The sequence below is a fragment of the Rhincodon typus genome, chromosome 1 (genome assembly GCF_021869965.1).
Source record: "Rhincodon typus isolate 14 chromosome 1, sRhiTyp1.1, whole genome shotgun sequence".
Taxonomy (NCBI): Eukaryota; Metazoa; Chordata; class Chondrichthyes; order Orectolobiformes; family Rhincodontidae; genus Rhincodon; species Rhincodon typus.
In genome coordinates, this window is record NC_063332.1 from 59,546,005 (window position 1) to 59,566,927 (window position 20,923).

Genomic DNA, 20,923 nt, shown 5'->3' on the forward strand with positions numbered 1-20,923 from the left:
ACATTGATACCATTGGGCTGCAGGGTTCCCAAGCGGAATATGAGTTGCTGTTCCTGCAACCTTCGGGTGGCATCGTTGTGGCACTGCAGGAGGCCCAGGATTTCACAAGCTTCAAAATCTCCCCTCCCCCTACCGCATCCCAAAACCAGTCCAGCTCGTCCCTGCCTCCCTAACCTGTTCTTCCTCCCACCTATCCCCTCCTCCCACCTCAAGCCGCACCTCCATCTCCTACCGACCAACCTCATCCCGCCCCCTTGACCTGTCCGTCCTCCCTGGACTGACCTATCCCCTTCCTAACTCCCTACCTACACTCACCTTTCCTGGCCCCATCCCCGCCTCTTCGACCTGTTTGTTTCCTCTCCACCTATCCTCTCCTCTATCCCTCTTCTATCCGCCTCCCACTCTCTCCCTATTTATTTCAAAACCCCCTTCCCCTCCCCCTTTTCTGATGAAGGGTCTAGGCCCGAAACGTCAGCCTCTCTGCTCCTATGATGCTGCTTGGCCTGCTGTGTTCATCCAGCCCTGCACCTTGTTGTCACAGAGTATTGCTGCTTCCTATTACTGAGTTCATTTTGGATCCAATTAGCTGTAATTGATCAGCTGTCTTCTGAAAATCCAAGTCTTGTACCTCCTACACTGAATTTCAAACCATTTTGTTTAACTCTTCAAATCATACCTGCATGTGTATGAACTCCACCTTCAAGTTCAATACTGACTATTCCTTATGGCCTTTGCAACTTTTAGATCAGGGTTGTTTGACCTTTTCACATGAGAGGGTGGGGGGGTCACATTTCAAATAATCTTTCACTCAGGGACAGTGAGCAATTTTAGGAAAGGTAAGATTTGCTAACAAATAACACTGTCCTGTGTCTTTTTGGTCCAAAATAGAGCCAGAGGTTAAAAGATAAGACTAGCTCCCCACGTCTGGACCAAGCAGAGTGGAGACTGGGGTCAAGCTAAGGAGTAAGAGTTTAACCAACACTGACCTGGGATCACCTCTGGTAGGTCACACTCTAAACTGCCCTCAGTAGAATTCACATGAAAGTTGGGGTTGGAAGTGAGTTGTCTTAACAAGGTGTAGAGCTGGATGAACACAGCAGGCCAAGCAGCATCAGAGGAGCAGGAAAGCTGACGTTTCGGGTCTAGACCCTTCTTCAGAAATGCATTTTAATCTGGGTTTGCTCTCACTCTGCCTGCTTTGTGGATAGACCCTTTGCTTTTGTTTTTAAAAGGGGGCGGAAGTGAGAGAAGACAGGGCCGAGGGTGAGGGGTGGGGAAGACTGGTGTCATCCAGTTCGCTTTCACTCACTCACGGGCCACTGCCGGACCCGGTTATTCACTCCCCTTCCCAACAGTAAGTCACTTCTCCGTCCACATCCTCACCCATTACCGGAATTAGCCGTTTCTCTCTCACTTAGCCACCTGCCCAGCTCGTTGTTGGGTCTTTCAGTCACTCCCCCTTCCATTCAGTGTACTGACTCATTCGTTCAATCCCCTAGTCAGTGACACATCCAACCTGGTCAACACAACCACCTCCCCTCCCCACCACCACCTCCCACTCCCAGTCACTTGCCCAGGCCCTAGGTAGTTTGATGATGAATATCTCTGAAGAGCCGTACCGTGAAGGTACCAACATGTGCTTTCTCCCGCCCAGTCAAACTCTCCTAGGCTGGCTGCTCCTGAAACCACCACTCCCTGTGACCTGCCTCTCCTCATATCACTTGGGTAATTCCCAGATGCTCCTTCCCTACGTTTGCTTGCTCCAGATACCTGTATACTGTCACCATATCCCATTAGCGACAGCTCACCTTCCTCTCAGCCCGTATCCCAGCAGCCTGTCTTTTTCCTCCTCCGCCAGCCCGAAGGCCCTGTTAGTTCACCATGGCTCCAGGCCTTAGGTGGAGTTATGTTGTTCAGATCATGCTCCAATCACAGACCGTTCCTCTCCAGCAACAGCCTCAGCAGTAAATGTGGGATACAGCCAATCTCCCTATCAGATCTTCCAGGTACACCTCCCTGCATTTTGAACAAAGACTTGAAAAGCCACATCAAAACCCTCAGCAGGCCTCCTTTTGGACAAGCCTGTTTCAAATAAATGTCACATTCTATTTGTCATAGCCAGAAAAGGCTAAGTGGTCTCTATTTCCCAGATATTTACTTCACTTCAGGCCCTGCACTTATGAAACAGCTAAAATATTATCAAGAATATCTCCATTCAGTTCTAGAACTATGATCTGCTTTAAATCCATTAACATTTCTAAAAGTCGAATAAGACGACTTACCATTATGGACAAACAAAAGTTGCTGTTTATTTATATGGTCTTGGGTGAAGTTCAGGATGCGTTTATTTGGAGAATTCTTTAGAGCGAGGTGTCCATTGCTAGGAGGAGTGACAGAATATGCTAATTCTTCTGGGGAAGAGTCTTTATCTTCTGCATTCAGGTCATTTTTTGATATCTCTGTGACTGAGCCCACCCATACCTAAAGAAAACAGAAAACGACAACTGTCATGTACACCCATATTCAACAGAGAAAAAAACCTGCCTCTTGATATTGTGAACTGTCTGAAAGTTAGTATTTATTGCTTAGGAAGTACCCTCACAAGCAAAACCACGTCATGTTCAAAATGGTATTAGGTTTTAGATTTCCATTTTGTCCTGAGAGTATAAGTCATGGCTGTTTATATCATGACTGAATCATTGTGATCACATGTCAGTTGTATTTCCTATTCGAGAAATTGTTTTAGTTGTAAGATCATGATGAACTCAAATTTTTAATCTACATTTTACAGACAACAAAAATTGTAAGACAAGAGTTATCTCTGTCCTATTGGTCTTCAGTTGTTCAATGTAATGAAATCTCTATCCCAAATCATATAACAGGAATGTAGAACGCAAGTCACACTGTGCCTATAAGAAGTGGTAATGGAACCAAATGATAGTTTCCAACTAATGTGCATTACTGTGGATTCTTATTCTAAGTCCATTTTCTGAATTAGATAGAAGCCTGAATTTTCACTTGGGAGTTGAGAAAATTCCTTACTCTACAAACTGGATTTGGGCTGTGCACTTGAAATGGAAAAACATAACCTGGATGGTTTGATTTCTGTCCTGCGTTTGGAGGAGTGGTAGGTATTGATGGACATCAGATTCACTGTCAAACCCACATACTAAATCCAAATTCTTTCAAGAACTAAACCCTGATAAAAATAAGCATTCATTTTCACCCCCATATCAAAGTTGTAACAAGTAGGAGGTATAAATCAAACTATAAATTGACAGGCACCCCACTGTGATAATGATAGATAGTGAAATCATTCATGCAACACAAATCCCATAACCATCGAGTAAATTGGCAAACTTTTTTTAACCTGCAGAATTTTTTCAATTTAAAAGGGTAGCAAATTTAAGTGCTTCAATGAGATTTTAAAAAATTTTTTTATGTCCATTCACGTTTACTTCTAATAATCCCAAAGGGCATTTGATTTCTTCCAAACGATAACTTAGCTCTCCCAGAGAGGATAAGGGTCTATTCAAAGGATACCTTACCTCTCCAAAAACATTTTGGTAAGTTTAGATCTGATCTTCAAAGTGTAAAGCCCGCAAGTCATGTTTTAGACATTCCACTAAAACTGGATCTGTTTCCATGAACCACATTTGCACTAATCAACCCTCCCCTGTTTCTACATTCCCCGATGAAAAATTGTGGCTAACAGGTTCAGGGCTCCACCGTCATCTTGACCAAGTTGGATGCCCTCGCTAGAATTATGAAAATTCAAGATAGAGTCTTTATATAAGAATTTGAAGCTTGCATTCCAGAATAACTAAGGTACTTTGCTAAATTATTTCAATCAATTTGTTTTATGATTTTTAAAGACTGTTCTGAACAAAACTCAAATGATAGTATCAAAACCTAGGTGACCTAGTGTAGCATGAACAGGTTTATTCAAGGAGCATTAGAAATTCTGAGTTCAGCTTAATGCTAGCATTCCTGATTCAATTAGAAATGCGTGGGTTCAAGCCACAGTCAGTATTTCAACATAGAATCGATGTCCACACTTTGTTGGGGGCGGGGGGAATGAATTGCCAGAGAAAGTATCTCAAAGACACAGCATTAAACTAAGGTCCTCGTTACTTGTTCAGCTAAATGTTACAGAATCAAGGTGCTAACCAAAGAAGACTGAGAAAAATTTCCAGTATCCTGGCTAACCATCACCAAACTTTGACTAATGGATCAATATCTCAATGCTATTCATCAGATCAGATCTGCAGAAAGGTCGATGACATCAAATGTTAACTTTGTTTCTGTCGATTGATTTCCATCACTTTTTGTTTCATACTTCAGATTTCCAGCATACACAGTATTTTGTGGGACCTTACCTTGCACAAATGGGCTGCTTGTGTTAGCCTAAAGTCACCACAATTCAAAAGTAATTCATTGGCAATGAAACATTTTGGCATGTTAAAAAGTTACAAAATTACTTTTATTAAATGACGTGCATTGCCATGATGAAAACATAATCAGTTCCTTTAGAATGCACAATATGCTTGCGCTTTTACCTTTTATGTTTGTTCCCATTTAATAAATATTGGTAAAAATTTTGTTCTGCTTCAGTGATTCTATGATTCTATTCCACATGGTTTCTAATAAATAAATACGGATTGCTGTGACTGAATAAACAACTCTAAAGCCATACTTGTTCCAGTTTCTTCATCATGCAGAATTTATATTCAGTAATGCATTAAGCCAGCACAGACAGGAAGTACACATATGCTGAACAAATCTATGGATTTATTATGCATGTGGCCTCGTAAGGTCACACAAAACAGATTATTTTGGCAAACAAAGGCAAAATACTGCAGATGCTGGAAACCTGTAAAAGAAACAGAAGCACTGGAAATATTCAACAGGTCTGGCAGTATCTGTGGAGTGAAAGAGAATTAATGTTTCAGATCAATGATCCTTCACCAAATTTTCTGATAAGGGTGTCGTATTGAGATTGAGGGGAACATATTTCACCATAGCTGATCATCTTTTTCTTTTAGAAGCCTCACAAAATAAAATCATAAATGAAAATATGCAAAGTTCAAAAATCTGAATAATGCCAAATTCTGTTACCTACATCTTATGAGCTTTTTTTTCCAGTGGCATCAGCCTTGCCTTCTGTTGCTCTGTTCACAGGGCTCCTATGTATATTTTTCTTTTCCTTGCAATTTACTACTGCGCCAATTCTGTGCTCAGTGAGTTTACTTCCATGACCTTCCCAACTGATGAACCTGCATTACAGCTGCTTCCTCTGTGCTCTCACTGTTGCAAACCTGTATTTTACGTATTGGCAATATTATATAATCTATTCCTTTGAAGCAACATCACAAGAGATCAGCTGGTAAAGCTACTTTTCTATTTGTATTCATTTACTGTGTTTGGGTACACATTCAACTTATAATATGAAAAAATGATTAACTTACTTTGAATATTTTATTTGTGATGACGACAGGGGGTTCATCATTCACTGACGTAATGTTAATAAAAATTGTCCGAGGCAAACTCTCTTTTCTCAGTTGAGTATCATTGATGATTATCGAGAAATTGTCCTGGAGACTCTCGCTGTCATCATGTACATAGTAAATAAATTCATATTCAACCTAAAAGGTGAAGTGGTATATTTATGAAACACATTATCAATGTATCAATGTTCACAGATTCTTTAAAATTTTAATCAGATGCATTTGAACAATAAACAAAATCTACACTTATCAAGACAGAGATCAATGGTCAGTTAGAAATATATAAAGACAGTCTTATATTCTAGTTTATCAAGAATATGTGGGAAAAATAAAGCTTAATCAACAGGGACCCCTCCACTGACTTTTCAGAATAAGAATAATTGAAATATTTTCACGCTACCTGTTGTCTGGTAAAAGTTAATAGTGAGACACCAGGAAAACGGGAGTTTTCTATATGTCCATGTTTTGGTTTTTCTATTACTGAATATTCAAAATTAAGCTCTGCAAAGTGTGGACTTGCAACTTTTATAAAGTCCTCTGTTAGTGCCTTTGATGCACCTTCCTTGATTGTAAAGTTATGCACTTCCACTGGGATCGACCTTGGAATAATATCAATTCGGACTAAAATTCCAGGCAGCTCTACTATGCCATTAGTAACATCCACAGTAAAGTTATCCTTTATCTGATCTGCACTCATTTGCACATACTGAATTCTGCCATCATTTAGATCTTGTTGCGTGAAGTACTGAACAGGTTTATGTTCTGTTCCAACATAATACCCTTCTGCTTCAGCAAAGCGACGAATGTAACCATAAGCAGGTGCAATTTTGACTTTGTAAATTATCTCATATGGCAGATTGTCTTCATGCATCACCTGAAAGAAAGAAGGCATAATAATAAATAAAACACTCAAAGCTGCATTTGCTGAAGGTCACTCACTACCAGCCACTGTAAATTCAATTTTACATCCCAGAAAACTGGCCTGAAATTATTGCTGGAAATTTGAACATCCCTGCATAACTTTCAGCTCCATAACCAAAAAAAAAGTATGAACAAATCCACTTGCCATTATTTTCATTGCATAAATATAAGCAAGGTGAGACTATTTTCTCTGGCTGTGGAGTAAATTTTGAGTCAGTGTTGATTTAAAATTGGTTCAAGAATACAATGAGAAATGTGTCTTTATTTCAGATTTCTTTATTATAGGCAGTTGCTAAGGAAAAGATAATTCATTCTTCTAAGCAGAAAGTAAAGATCTTTTAAAAGAGCAAAACAATGGGATTAGTTTTGGGTAACTAACAAATTTCTGGCACTACTTTGAGATCACTGGTGATTCCTGTTCTGTGTACTTGTGTGCTCCTAATGTACTCCATTTTAAATCTACTAATGAGCTTAGAAGCAAAAACCTGACCGTCAGCTAATATTTGCTTAGAATTTAGCTTGTAAATTGACCTCTATCAGTTCAGCAGTGAAATTAAATATCACAAAATAGCAGCTGAGACAGGATCCGAATGACATTGTGCTAACAAAAATCAGAAACAAAACCTGCAAGTTTGTTCTACCATGTGTTGCTTTTCTTTTGCAGAACTGCACCAGCAGATGTATATTAGTCACCATTCTTACTCCTGTGAACTTGAAGATAGGATCTGCAGCTTGTCAAAACAAGCTGCATGGAATTTGTGATTTTTTTTTGGCCATGAGACCGCCACTTTTAATTCAGAAGAATAAAATTGGAACATAAAAGATCCTGAGGTGTCTTCACAAGATGGATGTAGAGAGAATGTTTGCCCTTATGGGGGAAGTCTAGAGCTAGCAGGCCACTATTTAAATTAAGGGGTCATCTAAGGACAGAGATAAGCAGTGGTGTTTTCTCATGTAGGTTCATGAGTCTTTGGAACTCCTTTTTTCAGAAGGCACTGAAAACAGGGTACTTCAACATTTTTAAAGACAAAGGAAGAGATTCTTAATAAGCAAAGGGATGAAAGGTTATCAGGGTAGGCAGGAAGGGGATGTAATCAGATCAGCTATGATTTTATTGAAAGGGGAGCAGGCTTCAGGCACTGAGTGCCTACTTCTGATCCTAATTTGTGTGTTTGTATATTACTAGGTTTGGAATTTCAATGCAGTCACTGTGAAACCAAATGGCAGCAAGTAAAGGCAAAATATTTCAGAAAAGGATGGTAACTAGCAAGATTGCAGGTATAACCTCCATTGATGATAGCTTTGGATACTTGGGAAATCCAGATCTTCAAACTGTGTGACATATCTCGCTGCAGTGTTGCCAAATAAGCCAGAGTTCCAATCAGCAGCACTGCTTCGAGATACTGAGCCATTAGAGACCCTGAATGGTTAGTTTTGCTTTTGTAGTTTCTCACAGGCAAGCCAGACATAGTACAAGTAACAACAAAAAGCTAGAGTGGAGAAAGTCACCAGTAAAACATTCAATTCATTCATGTCCGATCATGTGCCTGATCTGGTCTACAGGTGACTCCAGACCCACAGCAATGTGCTTGACTCTGATATGCCTTCTGAAATGGCTAGTAAGCTACTTAATTGTATCAAATCTGCTACAAAGTCAAAACAGCATGAAACCAGAGAGAACATTTGACCTAGGCATTGGAAGCGACAATGGCAGCATTGTCAACTCACCAAAATGCTTCTTCCTATAAAATGAGGACTCGTGCTGAAACTGGGAGAGCTGTCTTACAGACTGATCAAGCAACAGCCATTGAGGATCCAGATGAGGAAGAATTTAGAAGGTGGTGGATTTTTGTTATTCTCTACCTCAAGGGGACTGCGGGAGCTTGCTCATTGAGTATGTTCAAGTAGAGATTGTTAAACTTCTAGGTAGTTAATGACATCAAGGGATATGGGAATGGAGAGGAAAAGTGCACTGAGGTAGATAACTAGCCATAATCTAGAATGACAATTTGAGGAGCTGAACAGCTTACACCAGTATGGACTGCAGTGGTTTCAGAGGGAAGCTCACTGCCACCTTCTCAAGGGCAATTCGGGCTGGCCAATTAATGCTGGCCCAGTGAGTGATGGTCGCGATGAATGAATTAAGAAACCCTCTTCACTCGGTATTTAAAATGTGAACTAAGAACATTTAAGGTGATATTGGGTAAATGTATGAGAGAATGATGAACAGGGTTGAAAGGGAGAGAAACAGTAAAGCAGGATGGTGTTTGTTTAACCCGGGTCTCCTGGTCCTGTGCTCTAAATTCTACACACAACAAACTTTGGCTATTTACAGAACGATACCATTTAATAATACCAGAAAATTCAGAGCAGCGTGGCGAGAAGCATCTCATACTCACAAGTTTAGTGAAAACCAAGAACAGGAATAGTGATTCACTGTGCAAGGGGGAAATCACACAGACCCCTGTAAAAGCCACATTATTACAAACGCAATATAGTCGCACACTCTACACGAATGGAGTAAATTGGAAGGAGGAAAACGAATAAATTAAAGAAGAAAAATTTGGCTGTGCTTTAGAACAGCATGCGGCTGATGCCTGCAGTGTGTTAAAAACAAATCCTCACTGGCTGCAGAGTCAATATGTAACATTGAGTAATTAACTCTAATCAACACCCAATGGAATGTGACATTAATGAAATTGTCAAAAAAATCTGCTGAAAAGTATATAGTCAGTTCACCCTTCTGATTTTTAGTATGTTAAATTAAAGGTTTACAAATTTGTTTAAATTTGTAGAATTTTTAAATGGAATCACCTATAATTTGCCAGCAATATCTAAGCAAATAACTAAGTAAACAAGGCCATTTCACCATGGTCCTGCCATTAATTACTTTCAGCAAACAGGCCATGGGCTCAAGATGATTTTAGTAGTAAATAGTATAAAATATTATTCTGCATATTTCTGTAAATTTATGACCTCTTGTAGCAACCAACTTTAAAAAGAAATGTGAACTTTCAATTTATAGTTGAAAAGATGACAAGATTCCCAGCATGAAGACTTTTACTGTAGCGCAAGATTAAAGCCAATTTTTGCTAAATGCTTTCTTTGTAGGAAGCTTATACTTTATAACAAAGCAAAACATTTCCCCTTTCCCTTTTAGCACAGCTGAAAGCACACTTCATAGAATCAGAAACTGTAAAATACTGACAATCCAAATACTTGGGAATATGCCCACAAATTTGTGTGAAGCACAGCTGGGAAAGCCCTTTTCTCACATCAGTGCACCTTTACATAACCCGACATGTGTACAAACGTAGTCAACGTCAAAAAACAGACTCAAATGCTAAATGAAAACAATCGCAAAGCAGTAAACGTGGAAATAAAATCTTTATTCAATTTACCTTACAATGGCCTGATCTTGTAAAAGTCTGGATGGAAAAATATCAGGGGTTCTCTCTGGGAAAAGTCCACATTTTTTTTCTCATTAGCATGCCATCTTTGGACTGGTGCAACACAGTACACCAGATCACAATGCAGTCAATGTATTTTTATTGTTGCTTATGATTCAGTGCACAGTCCTAAAGCATCTCTTCTGCCTTTACAATATCAACAATAGGAACAGGTAGGCTTGCCCAGTGCTAATAATTTCACACTCTCATCTGACCCAATTCCATGCTGATTGGTCAGGAAGGACATATGAGACTTTTAGCTGGGGGAGCTCCTACTGCGCATTTCTCGTGACCATGTAATGTTTGTTGACTCATCTTGAAAACACAAGGGGAATCTTTCTTTCCCCATAGCTTCTCAAATTCAGGAGCTATGTCTAGATGGTCCACCTGGATCTCTAGCAGCTTTTTGTCCACCCAAGTATCATTTCTCAACTTTCCAGCCACCATCAGTAGCTCTGGTCGATACTCTCTGTGGCTGTGACTCCTCAATACATCTACCAGTCTGGAACTCAGTCCAAGCTCTGGACTGTTGCCTTGTTCTCTCTTGTTTTCAGTGAGGGTCTCCTATTGGGGGAGGTCTTATCTGGCTAGGTATCCAGCAGCTGCATACCAGTTACAATGCCCCTGCCTGGTTCCGGGGCCACCATCCAGCTGCCCTACTTTCAGGTTCTGGAGCTTACTGAGTTGGTTCTTCCATCACAGCCTTTGGCTCCAGCCTTCCACTTGCCAAAAGCACTGCTCCCTGCAGGAAGGTACCCATAGGACCCACCCGCTCCCCTGTTCTGTGCTCTCCCCCACTGTCACTACCTGCTACTTTGCTACACATTTCCCTGCTTTAGAGTTGCTTTGCTGGCAACTAAACATATCACACAGTGACTGTTTATTGAACAGGGTTGGTTGAGCAGTAACTATCAGCAGATTTGAGTCCACAGAGATGACTGCAATCCTCGCAGGGTTCAGAAGACAGGCTGCACAAAGCACGGGCAGGTAAATAAAACTTTTTTTTCTATCTTTTGCCAGTGATTGACATCAGTTGGAATAGTTCCAACATCAATCGGAAGATCTGGACCAATTTTGTAAATGTTATTATGGTAATACTTTAAATGGACCGAGTTGGAAAAACAGTGTACAGTTGAAGTTAGTTGTGGTAAATGTAGAACTGATATCAAGAAAATCTTCTCCAGCCAACTAGACTACTAGTTGACTAGTCGTCACAGTCAACTATGGACTAGACCTCCTGTACAATGTTATACATGGGCTCTTGTGGCGCAGATGTAGCATCCCTGCCTCTGGACCAGGAGGTGCAGGGTCAAGTCCCACTTATTTCTAAGGTGTTTAATAACATCACTGAACACATTGGTTAGAAAATATCTAGGTGCAAAATGCTGGAATCAAGTGAAGAAAAACAGGATAATGTCTGGGGGGAGCTTAAACATCTCTTTGGCTGGATGATTTTAAAATGAATCGAATGGCCTTTGGCATACCTATAACTTGCATCATTCAACACAAAGCAAAGGAGACTGATAATGGTTGGTGCCTTTGCTACTATTGCAATAAACAGCAATATATTAGAAATTGTATTTTATCAGCTGAACTGATCAACTGAACAGTTTCAAGCACTTTGCAGGATCTCACATGAAACACAAAGTTAATGGGGTCATTTCAAGAATACCAAAGACCTACGCTCATAAAGAGTCGCTCCATTTTCTCGATATTGCCTGACCTGCTGAGTAGTTTCCACCATTGTCTGCTTTCATTTCAGACTTGTACCACTCACCGAGTTTTGCTTTAGGAGTAAAGATATTTTATAGAGCTTTCACACAAATCTAAAATATATATGAGTCATGGACAGGGGGTTTCTGGGCCTCCTGCTGTATTTTAGGTGAAATGGCTAATCATGCCATTCCTCCAGATTTTTCACTAATCTGCCCCTAAATTTGCAGTGACAGCTTGGATTGAGACATAATATAAAAATTCTACCCCTTAATTTTAACTAGCTTGAATCCATGCCCTCGGGCTAAAATTTTAAAGGCTATTTGCTGGTGGGAAGTCAGACAGTTGGGTCAATAGCTCAGGACATGTGTCATCAGCAGTGCACCCACAGCTGGCCTGCCTATCCTCAACTGTCCTGCTGCAGTTTTACAGGAGGAGGCATCAAGTGAGCACCGAGCCGTTGGGCTGCAATAAGAGACAGGATACAGGACAGGCATGCACCTAAGTTTAATCCTGCGGGCTAGCTGTCAGTGAAAGTGGGTGCGCTTCTGTCCTGGGCTTCCAGCACCAATCTCCTTCTCCTTCCCAACAGTTTTGCCTCCCAAATCCACCCTCCCAGCCCCCCACTGCAACATTCTATATGCTCCTTACGCTCCCCTCACGGGAGTCTGTTAGCTAGTGCTGGCAAGCTCCTGTTCCAAGGCGGGTTTCTAGAATCCATGTTTCCTCTTTCTCCCATGCAGCCTCCAATACCGACAATGACCACCAATCCTGGTGGTGCAGGGTCGCTGGCCTCTGATTGGCCAGCAGCTCTATGAGGCAGGACTTCATCTGGAGACAGACAGAAGGCCATGTTCTAATTAAAGATGTGACCCTGGAAAAGCTGAAAGCAGAGTGAGGCAACCGAGAGGAGGCAGGCCAAGCTGGCATGAGGAGATTCCCTTCCCTCCCAATTAAATGTGAAATAATACTTCAGAATAATCTTCATTTTACTCTACTAACTGACATGTTGCTATAATAGGCCCTTGCTATCATGACAGAAGCAACTTAAATAAGGACGAGATGAAAGAATAGACTGTACATCACCCCATTAAAACTACCCCAATCCAATATAATTGCAAAGCTGAATAAGCTACACAAGACTTCAACCTATTGTCTTGCTGCTATGTTCACAATATTTTTCAAAGTGTTACTTGTCCCTGTATGGACCACAGTATGAAATGAAACTTCAGTGCATTGAAACACACAATAGCAACTACAGTCAGCAATTAAGAAAAATACACACAATGAAGGATAAGATGACATCTGGTGGACAAAAATGTTATGCCTTGTTTTATGATGCAGAGTGACACCAACAGCATGGGTTCAATTCCTATTCTGCCTGAGGTTACCATGAAGGGCTCTCCTTATCAACCCCTCTCCTTGCCTGAGGCAGAGTTACTCTCAGAATAATCACTGCCAGTTGTCACTCTCTCTCTAATAAGACAGCAGCCCAATGGTCCACTGAGGCTTTGGCAACTTACTTGCCTCACAGATTAAAAAAGATGAAGGGAAAACAAATCATAGTTTAGCCTAAAGCTCTTGAATTTTTAATTAAAATACAGCTTGAAGATCAGATTAACTCTCAGCATGAAAAATTTGAATTTTCACTATCTTTGGCAGGAAAGGTCTTGTCAAAGCTAAACTGCTACACAGAGTGATGGGTGGGGTCAATGGATAGTTGACAATTTGATTGTAAAAGGTGCATGGATTCAGTTACTTCATTATATAGCTGGAACAGATATTCAGTGAATTAGTCTGGATGACGTTTGGTATAAAGTGTGCCAATGGTGAAGGGAGTCTAGAAAGAGTAATATTTTAAACAACCTAATTACATAGGTGTTTTAGCTTTAGAGTGTGCATTTGCATTTCTAATTCACTGCACTGCTACTTCACTGCTAGCAGCATGCTTGAAGCAACAGATTACAGAAATTGATGAAAGAACCTATGGATGGTACTTTAAAAAAGGATTAAGTATTTGTTCGCTTATAGAGTGTTAATTTGGTACATAAAGACATTGCGCTCCTATAACATGCAAATATATTTTTTTCTAAAAATTAAACAAATGTCTACAGCATTAATCTGCTGTCAAGTTAATGCTATTTAATTTACCATGTAATTTACTTGTACTTTATCAACTAACGTGGAAATACAAGTCAAATCAATATCATCACAAACAGCATCTAGAGCTTAACAAATCATCCAGCAATAGGGATTAATAGATTTTCTATTTCATCACATTCCTGCACATCATACTTCAGCATGTTGGCATAGTGAAAAATGTGAGGGGGTTTTGCTAAGTAACATCTCGTTTATTCAGTGGCTAGTTCTGGGGCAGTCAAATGTTCGATTTCCATCAGAGCACAGTCCATTTGCTGAAACAAATCCGTAAACTACCTGTGTCATTTTGAAACAATTTTTTTAGGGAAAGAAACAAGCAGAGGAGTAAACACATAAACAGTGTTAAGGAAGATAGCAGTACATATGTAGGCACGGACATGCATCTTGACTGGAGCCCTCTTACCTCAAGGTTATTTTTGTCGATCTTCACAGGCTTCCCTTCCTCAACCAGCAGAATGCTGTTGTGCAAGACTTTTGGAGCACGCTGATGGCTTTCCAGGTATATACGAACAGTCACACTTCCATCCAGCAGTACATGCTTTACCTTTATTGTGAAGTTGAAAATGTCCAAAAGGTGGTTGCTATTGTCATGATGATACACTACATGACCATTCTTCAAATCATTCTGAGTGAAAGATTCTGTGTGGGCACCATTCAAATACAGTGCTCCATGCTTTGGTGACAGAAATACTCTGTAATTAATCTCACTTTCATCTGCAATAAAGAGATTAGTGTTAACACTTAAATTAGCCGTTGTTAGAGGCTTTCCTTGTCCCTTCTGCACCAGAAGATCTGTGTTGTTGACTATTCGAACGTAAGGATCTGAGGCACGGACCTCAAGTAACGAAGAAGTGTAGTGTTTGCCGTCAGTTACAAACAAGACAAACCTGCCATTGTCAGCACCACGATGCACAAACAAAACACGCTTCTGCTCAAGATCTTCTTGAGAGAACTGGAAAAGTTTCCTGGAGGTGTTATTTACGAGAACTAGATCACCGTTAGGAATACCGCGGCGAGTGTACAATAGCTGTGCGTCATCGAAATCTGAATCAGGATCATGATAGCGCAGATCTTCAAAGGTCAGCAACCGCTGACCATTTCTAACCACATGGAAAAGTTGGTCGACAATGCGAACTGGTTTCTCATCATTTCTTAGCTGAATTGTTATAAAAAATGTTCCCATAATAGACAGAGAGTTTGGATCGGATTCGGAATTGTCTATAGCCGTGTCTGCAGCCGCTGCGACAAATATAAACTCATCATGCGTAGACTCAGAATCGTCATGCATATACATGAGACGCTGTCCTAAAATATCTTCATTTGTAAAGGTCGTTATATTGTCATTACTGTTGGATGAGTCAGAGTGGTTGATCCGTTTCAACTTGCCGAATCTTGGACTCTGCTTGATGGTGTACACAAAATTTTTAGAGTTCAAGGTTTCTGCAAACAACTCTGCCCAAGTTATTAGCTCTCCTTCTCCTTCGACCAAAGTGAGACCATTATTTGTCAGATTAATGGTATTAACATCAGCTTTAATAAGCGTATGGAAAGTATAAATTAGAGATACTGCATGGTTGGAGAAGAGTTGAAAGTGGAAGTTGTCCTCAGTGTCTTCGTGAGGTTTTTCTAATAATTCATATTCCACCTTCTGTGCGGATATATCTTTCTGACTGAAAGAGGAATTTTGGTTTAGAATCTTGCCATTCAGCAGAAGTTGTCCTTTTTTAGGCGCAGTCACCAACTTATATCGCAGTCCACTCTCAGAAATCCGTACACCTTCCAAGACAGCATGGAGATTTTCAGAAGTCAGAGCTTGTCTCTTCCCTTTATCAATCTCTAATGGATTATTTTTTAGGAGTTTGAAATTAACCCATTTCACTATAATGGGAAAATCTAGCTCCTCGCTTGTCATGCTTCCTATACTAACTTTAAATGTGAACATCTCAGTTACATTTACAGACTGAAGTTTGTGGAAAGTGCCAATGTAACGGATGCGGCCGCGCTCCACTGACCGTTGAGAAAAAGAAGAGATTTTCTTCCATTCACCACTAGATTGCAGCCGTTGAATTTCACCGTACTTTGGACCTTTAGCAATGTTATAACGGATCTCTATTTCCTGATTGACTGCATTAGTTTCCACTGACAAATTGTGTTTGGTGATCAAGGCTGCATCACTCTGCTCCACTACTAGACCTGTGTTATTTATCACTTTATAATCCACTGGTATAGCCATTATTCGTAAAACTACAGTGTTGCTCACTTTATCACCATCGCTGACACGTAACACAAGCCTTGAGGTACGAACACCCTGGTGAACATAATATATATTTCCTTCTTCCAAATCATTGTTGGAGAATATCGTAATAGCAGTACCAGGATTCAAGGCATTTTCCAAAAATCCAGCATCTGCATTAAGATTTCCCAAAATGGAAAAATGAAGGTCTGTGGAATTTGTGTCAATATCCGTAGCTTTAATCACATTACTTGCAAGACATTTTTTAGAATTCTCCAGCAAAGTGAACAAATTACCTTCAGGAAGGACAAGTGCAGGGGCATCATTGGTTGGAGTAACAGTAATGTTAAATCGGTACTGTCTGTCTCCTTTCAGGTAATCTGGGACCAGTTTTTTAGTGCTTGTAAAAACAGAAAATGAGAACTGATCATGGGAATCTTCAGATCCATCGTGAATATATAATACCCGCCCGTACCAGAGGTCCAATGTGGAGAAAGAATTTGGTTCACGCTCTGGACCAGTGTTCAATTTCAGTTGTCCGTGCTTTGGCTGCTTTGTTATATTGAATATTATTTGTGACGGGCGCATACCCAATTGTTTGAACTCTAGGTTCAACTTTATATGTTTAGACTCCAGTTCTGCCTGTCCTCCTTCTGCAACTACAAGGTTCTTGAGGGTCAGAAATTTTGTTGTCTGTGCCTTTGGGGCGGGTTTAACAGTCGTTTGAAGAGTGGAAACTGTTGAAACGACTAACATTTGTGCTGTAGTCGCTCTAACAGTTGGAGAGCTTTTCACTGCTGCTGCACAGCCGGATGAAATGTCTTTTGTAACTAGCACATTCTTTAAACTCATTGTTTCTGCATTAGCTTTCACATCCTTCAAGCAACCCCTGAAAGACCCTCCCCTTGCTTTCCTCCCCGCAAAGGATAGAAGGCCAATCTTTAGCACTTCGACACGAGTGCTGTCATCTATGCCACCAATAAAGAGAGGGCCCCTCAACCTGATGTTTTTGCTGCGAGCACTCAGGGAAACCTTTACTGTTTCCTCATCCATGGTAAGGTAAAGATGCTTAGACGTAAATCGTAGCTTAATGTCATGCCAATTATTGTCATTAACACTGCTTAGGGACGAAAGTTGTGTTTTTTTCCCAGATTTCCCAATAACTGCTCGAACTAATCCCTCTGCAATCTCCATAGCAACAAAGTCATCTTGGCGGCCTGCGCTATACAGCAGCAGACCGAACGGCTGAGTGGTGCGAACAGTACATTCAAGCATCCCCTCCTCCTCTGCATTCCATGAGGCAAATTCAAGGTAAGATTTGGAACTAAATAAGCTGAGTGGCTCGCTGTCTTCGGCAAAAAATTCATCGCTACAGCCTGCTGAAACCTCGTGCACGGTTTTGAAGCCAGAATACGTTCTTAAAGATGACAAGATGTCCCGTCCATCGAATACCACCTCGTCAATGCAGCCCCGGAAGTTACTCGCTGCCCCTCCCATGTAACGTTTGTCAAACCTGCCGGTGCCACCAACGAAAAGGCCGTGTTGAATGTTGAGCTCGTGAAGCAGGCCTGGCATCTTCACAGCAGTTTTGAAGTGATTGTCGACTCTCAGGCTAGCTTCACCATCCTCGTGGTATAGGTCCAACTTGTGTAATGCCAAATCATTTAACTTCACTCCTCTTTCAGACCGGAGAATCTTTTCACCAGAACCAAGCTCCAATTTCACCTAAGAACAGAAAAAAAAAAATCAAAACTTAAGCAAGGGTAAATGAACATCCTTTCGAAACATTTCAGCAGTTTTCTAACCAACATACCTGTACACGCCCAGACTGCAACTCCACCAAACAGTAGTCACTTTCGCCTGCTGCCAGGAAAAGTAGTCCATTCGATTTTGAGGTTTGGAACTGTAACCTTAATGATGTCTTGCTAGAGGTTTCTGTTACTTTAAGCTGCACGTAGCTATCTCCAAAAAATGAAGCTGAAATAAATTTTAAAAAAAACATGACGGCCATTATGCATAACAACTGGCCTTATCTGAGATAGCAGACCATCTGCAACACAAATTAACATAAAGACAGTCAAATAAAATCAAAATACTGTGGCTGCTGGAGATCTGAAATAAATAGCAAAGTATTTGAGGAATTCAGTAGGTCTGACAGCGTCTGTGGAGAGAGAAACAGTTAATATTTTGGAGCAAATATGCCACTTCTACAGAATTGAAAGAGGCTGGAAACTGATGTTGATGAAGTGGGAGGAGGAGCAAGTGGAACAAATGGTGAGGGTGCCCAGAGCAAAAGACAAAAGGGGTGCATTTTGTAGCAGAGTGATGTAGAGTCATTGGCTTCGAAATGCTCACTCGGTTTCTCCGTACGCAGATGCTGCCAGACCTGTCACGTTTCTCCAGCACATTCTGTTACTGCCATTAATACACCTCAAAGATTTGAGCATAATTGACATCCCTATTTACGCTACTGCAGACTGAGTTTGGTAGCAGCACTTTGAAGATGAGATGTGAATAATGCCAATTATTTTTTCCAGACACCAAAATCTCAGCACCACCTGTAGAGGTCAACAAAGCAGATTGCCATGTTGTGGCTGTACAAATCGTCCCAAGGTACTAGTTCATGTTAATTGAACCTATTGCAATAATGTAATAAACTATACCTTGTTATTTAAGTTCTTCTTTTTGTTAAAACTCTCCAGTAGTGTATTCTCTACCATTGATAGTTAGACAGTCTCTAGATTCAGCATAGAGGGCAGGATTAGTGACAGCGAAAAACCACAACCATCAGTTTCCAGTGGTTTGTATTCTGAACCCAATATGCAGTATGTAGCAAATTAATGTAATTACAGAACTATTAAGGCCCCTCTCCAAAATGGACTATACGCTCATAATCAATAGATAGATATTCATAGTGAGTGGAATTCAACCACGACAAGAGGTTCTGAGACCAAGGGAGAAGTGCACCATATAGAACATAGAACAGTACGACACAAGAACAGACCCTTCGGCCCACCATGTCTGTGTTGACCATGATGCCAATTTAAACTAATCCCATCTGTCTGCGCACAGTTTGTAAAGCTTTATTCCCTGCTGCAACAACTATCTTCTTGAGTTCTTGACTTCTACCCTCTGTGTAAAAAAAAATTGCCTTGCACATCGTAGGGAGTGCTGCCTGGTTCACTGTTCACCAGCTCCCTGGTTCTGACATTGGGAGAATGTGGTGGAATGTGGTGTGGTGGAAAAACACAGGAGGCTGATGTTTCAGAGGCAAAGAAAACTCTGACTTTATTGAACAAACAAGCAAAGTTAATATATTTACAGAAATAAAACACAAGAAAGTGTATATCAAAATTAGAACATGCCTGTCTCTGACTGAGACATTGTCTCCCAGTTAACTTAAACCCCATTTAAGCCTTGCAGCTAAGACTTAATACAGTGGGTAAATAGATACAGTGGGTGACTGTTACTTATGCTAATAGGGGAGAGAGCAGGAGGGGGGAAGAGAGATATAGAGAGAAAGAGAGAGAGAGAGAGAAATTACCTGCTGAACCCAAGTCCTATTCCAGTTCCCTTCCTTAGAGGTCCCCTACGCCGTTAGCCCCAAACCGTCCCCTCCCCTATCTGAGACAGGCCAAGCTGGGTTAGAGATTCTCGATGACCTTAGGCTCTCCCCAGCATCAAAATGCGATTTTGACCAGCTCTTGTCCGTAGTTGCTTGCCGTAGCTGGGACTCTGTGAAGGGCCGCAGGTACAGATAACAATCAGTCTGGTGGTGGCTGTCAATGCGGTTAGATGCATGGGACGGGCCTGGTGAGTACCCTGGTTTTCTTCCTTCTCCTGGCGGTCCTTGCAGCTGGTGGTGAATGCTGCTGGTGGTGCCCCAGTTGGTGATTCGTGTCTCTGGATGCCTTCAGTTGCCTCCAGTCGTCAAGTGGAGGTTTGTCGTTAGTTTCTGGTGTTCAATAGCTGGTCTCGCAGTGCCCCACTCTCAGCGCAGGGCTCTTAGTACGCTCGCTCTCTTTCTCTCGCCTTTACTTGCTTCTGTTTTGTTCTGCTGCTCTGCTGGGCTCGGGGTCTCCAGTTATACCCAACTGCAAGTCCGCCCTTATCACCCGCCAAATCAGTTGAGCTATTGTTCCTCCTCTCGGGGCTGAATGGACTTCCTGAACACTGGAGTAGGTGTGAATGGTTTCTCGATTGAGGTGAATGGTTTTGATGGTTTTGGAATGTCCAGCATTCCCCTTGGAAGAGTAACTGTTTAGTTCGTATAGTAGTGTGAATGTTTTTTTTAAAACATCCAAGGTGAAACAGGTTTGCACGTAGCACAATGGTGTGGAATGTTTGGTATTTTTGTGCCTGAGCACTGATTTGGAATTGAATGGGTTTATACCTCTGTAGGCTCCAACGGGTCTAAAGTTGTTTGTTTTCTGCAGAGATAGTAGGAACTGCAGATGCTGGAGAATCTGAGATAACAAGGTGTAGAGCTGGATTAACACAGCAGGCCAAGCAGCATCAGAGGAGCAGGAAGGCTGACGTTTCAGGCCTAGACCCTTCCTCAGAAATGGGGGAGGGGAAGGGGGTTCTGAAATAAATAGGGAGAGAGGGGGAGGCAGATAGAAGATGGATAGAGGAGAAGATAGGTGGAGAGGGTCAAAGAGGCAGGGATGGAGCCAGTAAAGGTGAGTGTAGGTGGGGAGTTAGGGAGGGGATAGGTCAGTCCAGGGAGGACAGACAGGTCAAGGGGGCGGGATGAGGTTAGTAGGTAGGAGATGGGGGTGGGGCTTGAGGTGGGAGGAGGGTAGAGGTGGGAGGAAGAACAGGTTGGGGAGGCGGGGACGAGCTGGGCTGGTTTTGGGATGCGGTGGGGGAGGGGAGATTTTGGAGCTTGTGAAGTCCACATTGATACCATTGGGCTGCAGGGTTCCCAAACGAAATAT

At 41.4% G+C, this 20,923-nt stretch overlaps 1 protein-coding gene across 1 annotated transcript in view; it reads right to left on the minus strand.

Moving 5' to 3' along the window:
- The window catches only part of cspg4ba (chondroitin sulfate proteoglycan 4ba), a 117,395-nt gene that overhangs the window by 57,510 nt on the left and 38,962 nt on the right, over positions 1-20,923 (minus strand). Inside the window, exons 2-6 of the mRNA XM_048603804.1 lie at positions 17,797-17,960; positions 14,154-17,708; positions 5,908-6,381; positions 5,469-5,645; positions 2,283-2,481 (exon numbers count right to left, since the gene is read on the minus strand). Coding sequence (XP_048459761.1) covers positions 2,283-2,481; positions 5,469-5,645; positions 5,908-6,381; positions 14,154-17,708; positions 17,797-17,960 — 4,569 coding nt within the window. The remainder of the gene's footprint in view (positions 1-2,282; positions 2,482-5,468; positions 5,646-5,907; positions 6,382-14,153; positions 17,709-17,796; positions 17,961-20,923) is intronic.